Source organism: Engraulis encrasicolus, chromosome 13 (assembly GCF_034702125.1).
Source record: "Engraulis encrasicolus isolate BLACKSEA-1 chromosome 13, IST_EnEncr_1.0, whole genome shotgun sequence".
Taxonomy (NCBI): Eukaryota; Metazoa; Chordata; class Actinopteri; order Clupeiformes; family Engraulidae; genus Engraulis; species Engraulis encrasicolus.
In genome coordinates this window covers 45,247,042-45,254,541 of record NC_085869.1, presented here as the reverse complement: position 1 = coordinate 45,254,541, position 7,500 = coordinate 45,247,042, and the positions used below count along the sequence as shown (strand labels likewise).

At 45.4% G+C, this 7,500-nt stretch overlaps 1 protein-coding gene across 1 annotated transcript in view; it reads left to right on the top strand.

The window, feature by feature from the left end:
* LOC134461245 (coiled-coil domain-containing protein 148-like) overlaps nt 1–7,500 on the top strand; it is a 95,345-nt gene that overhangs the window by 79,709 nt on the left and 8,136 nt on the right. Inside the window, exon 13 of the mRNA XM_063214028.1 lies at nt 2,020–2,138. Coding sequence (XP_063070098.1) covers nt 2,020–2,138 — 119 coding nt within the window. The remainder of the gene's footprint in view (nt 1–2,019; nt 2,139–7,500) is intronic.

Below are 7,500 nucleotides of genomic sequence, written 5' to 3'. Positions count from 1 at the left end.
CTTTCTCTTTGATCTGTTGATGATGATGGTGATGATGGTGGTGGTGGTGATGATAGTGAATAAGGCTTTAAATTAACACCCACAAACCTTTTGAAAAGCTGGTGGTTTAGCTGGTAGAGAAGAAAACTTACTAGACACTTTGACCCATTAGTGAGTGTGTTTAGCTAGTACAATTAACATCTACTAGTCATTTTGGCTGGTGATGAAAAAAAATGTGATTCTGCTGCTGCGGCTGCTGCTGCTGCTGCTGATGATGATGATGATGATGATGATGATGATGATGATGATGAGGAGGAGGAGATGTTGAATCTGTGTGAAGTGGTGCCTCGTGCTTGAGAGCCATACCTTGAGTAGACTTGCATGATCTCCAATGTCCTACTCTTATCCACAGTAAAGGAAAAATAAAGGCCCATAACAAATATTAAAAAACCCTTCCCAATTTGTTTCTGTGTCTGGCCTTTTCTGTCTTAAGTGTGTACGTATCAGTGAAGTCAAAAAATAATAGAGTGATGGCGATGGCTGGAAAATGATCCAGGCCAAATTCAGAACTTGGTTGACATGACACTGTCTTCTGCCGCACAGCAAGCCCCCCTCTCTCCCCCACACACCCGCTCCGTTCCAAAACCTTCCAGCCTTAGCCAAACTTGCTCTTTTTCTCATCTTCCTTAGAGATCAAAGGCTGTCTTTGGCGGTGTCTCGGGTTATGACTCCTATCTGAAAGCACTGTGGCTTAAAAGTCAGTGGGAACAAAGTGAGCTGCATTGATAAGTCTGCGCGCGAAAGTTCAACCTCAGCAGTCAGGTCATATCTGGAGCTTTCTCTTGTCCTCTGTGAAGCAAACCGCCAATGTAGTCTCTTAAGTCTCATTTGAGTTATTGATTCCCACACTGACACATGCACATACATAGTTACATACAGTACATGTACACATACTTACTGTACATACGCACAGTGCCTACAAATGGTACAATGCAGTACATTATGGTGCAGTATATGGCACATACGTACATACAGTACAGGGCAAAAGTTTGGATGCGCCATCTCTGCTATTTACTGTACATTGTACATTTTCTCAGAGGGCATCAAAACTGAATGAACACCTAGAATTATGTGCTCAACAGAACATTTGAATTCTAGCAGTTGTCCAGCAGCGATGTCAGCTGTCTATCTTCTACACAGTGCACACATCATAACAAGTTCTTTTTGTTTCTATTTTCAAGTAAAAGCAACGAGTCAGTCAAGTCAATCTTAATTGGACGCAACATCCATTCGCTCACTAGAATTGTAGAAGTAGAACTGTAAGACGTATAAACCTTGTTATAGTCATTTGTCAATACAAGCAAGGTTTTCTTGATCTGATAATGAGCCACATGGGCTAACATAGCTGGTTATCAAAGGTATCAACAGTGGTAGAAACAGTGGTGGAACCGGTGGTCTCAAAAGGAAAACTAGGAGTGAAAACCCTGCTACAGATTCCTTCCAACGCAGGTGTATTTTATGACTGGCTGCTATGTGACCAAGTGACTCATTAGATCAAGAACATCATGCTTGCAAGTTCAGACGTGTGGGACCATCTGTTGTGGTATGTAGAAGTCAGCTGGGTAGATAGCTGACATCACTGTTGGACAACTGCTAGATTTTGTTTTTGTTTTTTGTTAAGCAAATAACTCTCATGTCTTCATGCACAGTTTTAATGTCAATGCACTGCAGATAACCATGAAAATAAAGAGAATGCATGAAATGAGGAGGTGTGTCACACACACGTACGCACACACACACACACACAATGACACACACACACACACACACACACACACACACACACACACACACACACACACACACACACACACACACACACACACACGGACACACACGGACACGGACACGGACACACGGACACAGACACACGGACACAGACACACGGACACATACAGGTATAGACAATGAGACTGCATGTTTGCTGCTAAACTAACAAGTGTGTCCTCCTAAATCACGGTGTTGTGTGATCATCTCCAGGTGAAGCAGTTCTACGCGGAGCTGAGCAGGAGGCGCGAGGAGGTGCAGAGAAGGGACGAGGCTCGACTGCAGGAGCTGAGAAGAGCCATGGAGGAGCAGGCCCGGAGGGACCGGGAGAGGTGAGCGCACACACCTCATGGCCTACAGAGGCTACTACCTCGTGTGTGTGTGTGTGTGTGTGTGTGTGTGTGTGTGTGTGTGTGTGTGTGTGTGTGTGTGTGTGTGTGTGTGTGTGTGTGTGTGTGTGTGTGTGTGTGTGTGTGTGTGTGCATATCTGTGGGTCTATATGTGTGTGTTTTCCTTGTCTTTGTGTATATTATGAATAGGTTTGTCTCAGGCTGTTACGCTTTCTGTATGCTGAGCTGTAGCATGATGCACTATACGCTACTATACGACTGATCTCCTCTCCTCTCTTTCTTTCTTTCTTTCTTTCTTTATTTCTTTGAGTTTGTGTGTGTGAGAGAGCTTACCAGGTGAAGGTAGTGGTGGTGTTGGTGTTGTATTGTCAACCAATTCTGGCTAGTGTCTGGTGCTTCAACACTAACTGGTATTGGTGGTGGTGGTGGTGTGTGTGTGTGTGTACATAAGTGGATGGAGGACTCTAAATTAACACCAGCCAACTGGCCAAATGCTGGTGAAATTTCAGTTTGGCTCGTAGAAAAGACCAGCTTACTAGCCACTTTGACCCATTAGTGAGTCTGTGTTTGGCTTGTAAGATTAGCATCCACTAGCCATTTTTGCTGCTGGTGAAAAAAGGTTAATTTAGGGCCCTGCGTGGATGCATGTGCTCGTTTGTATGTTCAGTTTAATAGTTGAAGGTCCTGGTGGTGGTGTTGTTCATAGCAAATAGTGCATTCTTATTTTAAGCACCTTTTAAAATACCCAAGGTCACTTTACAGTAAACAGATCAGAGCAGCAACAGCAAGAGGGATACCAAACCATCTAAAATAGGAAAATTATTACATGTATTGTCACCCAGCTCTGGCTATTCTCTGGTGCTCCTTGGTCCAGACCAGAGCCGTATATAAAGAGAGTCTGGCCAACTCGAATCATGGACGCCATTTTCGCTCCCCACGGCGAGGATTCTACAGTGTAACCCTATGGACAGCATACCGTCAAAATCGCTGGATTTAAAATACAAATAAGGCTTCATAGACCATCAAACTTGGGTTATAGTATTATCAAGATCCCAACATATGAAAACAAACGTTAACAAGTTTGTTCGTATAGAAGGGATGTGCTTAAAAGAGGGTTTTGTCAGCATAGTTTTGATGTGCTCAGCAGTGCATTCAAGCGTTACTTCCGTGTTGTTGTTGCCTAGGTAGGGCCAACGTCAAAGTAGATATTTAAGTAATGTACAGAAATAATATTTACAACAATGGTCAAGTTCATGTACAGGGACCCTGGTGATACTTGCGCCAAAGTTTCAAGTTGTGTCCAGATTTAGTAGTTTAAAAATGACGATGTGATCAGCCGTGCATAAACGCGATTGCAGACAGTAGAACTGTAGGATGAGTCTGGATGCTCGTAGGATGAGTCTGGATATTCATAGTATGAGACTGGACGTGAGTTTAAATCGCAGGGGGAAAGGACCTTATTAGCGCGACAGAAATAATAACTTGGTGGGCAAAGTTATGTTTTCACAGTATAGCATACTTACAGGTGGCAATTAAGATTTGACAAGCTAATTTCAAGTTATGACAGAATCCTAACTTCATTCGTTTTCAAAGTGCGGACAGGAGTTTTTGAGAGCATGCCATCATCATGACTATTTCTTTCAAAAGTAATTGTTAACAAAAGTCGAAGGGGGAAAAAATACATTTACCTCACACAACACAGAGAAATCTCCTGCTTTCTGGTTATTAATTCTGACCTTTATATTCCATAAAGGAGAGTTTATATCCGTGTATGTCCCAAATCCTAGTTGAGTTAAACGATGCTGTTTTTTTCTCCTGACCCGGCCCTGCACTACAGCCATATGCACAACAGTTTGTCATAATAATAATGTAATAATATTATAGTGAAGCGTTATTTTTTATATCTGATAATACTCATTAATGGGAGCGTGGGGAACGAAAATGGCGTCCATAAAACATGTGACCAGCCCAGAACCAATCAAAATAGCGGGATAGCTCGAACGTTCGAACCCATAGTTGGCCAGACTCTCTTTATATACGCCTCTGGTCCAGACTGTACGGTGTTGGCGTAGCAGGCTGCTCTCCTTGCTCTCTTTGGCCGCCTGCTTGGTTCTCCTCACCTGAAAACACACAAACACAGCTCAGGGCAACTCAACTTCCTGGCTATTAAGTCCCACCTCAAAAAAAAGTTTTGTGGCACTTAACTATAAGTAGCTGAACCCAACTCAATCTGTGTACTATTTAGGTCTCATTTCTTACCTAAGCACTACAAACAGCATCAAGTAAGTTTTATTTTCTAAGCTTCAGTGTAGTGAGGCATGGGAGTTGAAATGGGTCGAAAACAACTCAATTATCAGTGTTTGACTATTTCAGACTTTATTTTCACCCAAGCAGCATACAACAATACCTGTAAGAATAAATTCCCCTCTCTTGGCCTCAGCGTATTGTGTTTTTAAAAGAAAAACAAATGCTGGCAAATATGTACCGGCACTACCTGCAAACATCCCATGTGAATGAATGAACAAAAATAGGCTGATTGCTTTGTTGCTCGTTTTGGTGCGTGCGTAAGTGCGTGTAAGGGGTCTTACACACCAAGGCGGTAAAGCGTCGCGGAACGGCCACGTTTTTTACCGGCGTCGGTGAAAATACATTGAAACCTATCTGTCCTTACACACCAACTGGCGGTAGTCGGGCGTCAGCGGCGCGGGAGCCGGCTCCGCGCCGCGCTGCATTTGGAAAATAGAACTCGAGCGTATTTTTCACGCCGGCGACCGGCGGTGTCTCATTCAAATGAATGGCAAAGTAGCATGCTAGCTTTGGCTGTGGGGAGGGTTTTGAATAGGACTGGCCGCGCACGCCGACGCTGTCAGTGTGCAAGGCAGAGAAAAGCACGCCGGCCAAAACTAAGCAGAAAGACCGCGTCCGTCCTGCGACCGTTCCGTTCCGCCTTGGTATGTTTTGGCCCAGAGAGAGAGAGAGAGAGAGAGAGAGAGAGAGAGAGAGAGAGAGAGAGAGAGAGAGAGAGAGAAACATTTTCAAGCTAAGCTGAAGACAGAGGTATAATTTAAGTTGTGTCTTGTATTTGTTCACCCATCACCTATGGTTATACGTTATGTATGTAGTGAATTGTGTATTGAAGTATATTAAAGTCCTTTCTCAGTGCAAACTTACATTTTCATTAAGTAAAGAAAGCTCCCTCAACTTGAACATTCTCTGAAATGGAACTGAATGAACTGACTTGTTCACCAGGAGGGACAGGGACAGGGGCAGGTGAGTAGCGTCCTGGCTCATGGGGGGGCACAGCAACCTTACACATGCCTTTACCACCCTCTTCACTTTGGTAAAGGCAGGTATGGGTGCGTAATGGAGGGGGGCGGTACATTTGAATACCTGTGTGTGTGTGTGTGTGTGTGTGTGTGTGTGTGTGTGTGTGTGTGTGTGTACACACACACACATGTGTGCGTGGTGTGCATGTGTGTGTGTGCGTGTGTGCGTGGCGTGTCGGTGCGTGTGCGTGGACGTACGTGCGTGTGTGTGTGTGTGCGTATGTGTGTGTGTGCGTGCGCGTGCGAGCACACGCGTGTGTGTACGTGTGTGTGTGTGCGGTCCTGTTGCATATTCTCTAAGCCATGTTGAGCATATGTGAAGTGATGTGGAGCATACGGAAAGGGGATGTGGGAATGGGCATTTCTGGAGGTTCCCTAATTCCCTGTTTCCCCAGCTGGCCTGAGCAAATGATGAATGGACGCACACATATGCATCCACGTTCATCCACAGTCTGACACACACACACACACACACACACACACGCACGCATGCACGCAGGCACACACACACACACACACACACACACACACACACACACACACACACACACACACACACACACACACACACACACACACACACACACACCGCATACAGACAAGCACACAAATGCAGACATGCACGCAGACATTTTTCAGACAGATTTTTTCCCAATATTACACGGATGACTTTGCAATGCTGACATCCCATAATCGTGGCTTACGCCTTGCCATGTCAGCAGCTTGGTGCCGTCAGGTCGTGTCTGTCTGCCTACCTGTCTGCCTGCCTGCCTGCCTGCCTGCCTGCCTGCCTGCCTGCCTGCCTGCCTGACTGACTGACTGATTGACTGCCTTTCTGTCTGTCTGCATGCCTGCCTGTCTGTCTGTCTGCCTGCCTTGCTATCTGCCTTTCTGTCTGTCTGCCTGCTTGCCTGCCTGTCTGTCTGCCTGTGTCCCTGCCCGCCAGATCCAGCTGCTGTTTCCTTGGCAGCAACCGCGCCTTATCTTTTAACTCACATGTCAATTCAATCCAAACCTCGACAACCCCCCCCCCCCACCACCACCACCACCACCACTACCACCACCACACACACACACACACACACACACACACACACGCACACGCACACGCACAAACACACACACACACACCTTCTTTCCCACTTTTATCATCCCTACATTCCTCCATCCCTCCATTCTCCATTCCATACTAAATCCAGAAAACTGAAGTCCTGCTTATCGGCCCCGCTGACAAGCGAAAAGCCCTGTACCCCAGCCAAGGTGACTTAAAAAGGCACACTAAAGACTCTGTTACTAGCCTTGGCGTAACCTTTGACCCCGACCTGAACTTTTCCCCCCACATACAGGTAAACAATATTTTCAAAACCGTCTACTTCCACCTGAGAAACTCATCCACGTGCGTGCGTTTGTCTCTAAACAAGACACTGAAAAGCTTGTGCACGCATTCGTCATCAGCACTTTATCTGTCCTGGTCTTTGCTCAGTTCGAACTACTCTGACTGCTCGACTTGCCTACTTTTTTCTGTGTCAACGTGCTCTTTTTCCTGCTGCTTTTAATTGATCAACTTTTACCTTTTATTGTTAGAGGATTTTGAGCTGCATTCTTTGTATGAAAATGTGTTTTACACATGAAATTATTATTATTATTATTATTATTATTATTATTATTGTTATTATTATTTTTTTTTTGAGATTATTCAGGGCAGCAGCAGCCATATGTGCATCATTGTATTCTTCTTACTGCGTGTGCCGTATCATTCTACAGCCAGGGGGCCGTGTGACCTGAGCCCGGTGTAGGACCTGCTCCATAATGGACACTGTGGCTGTGTGTCTACTGTAGAGTGGTGGTGGTTCTTATGCGTGTGTGTGTGTGTGTGTGCGGCGTGCATGCATGCGTGCGTGCATGCGTGCGTGTGTGTATCTAGGTGTGTGTATGGAAGTGCATCTGTATCTTTCATTCTGTGAGTTTGCGTGTGTGCGTGCGTGAATACGTGCGTGCCCACGTGCGTGCCTGTGCGT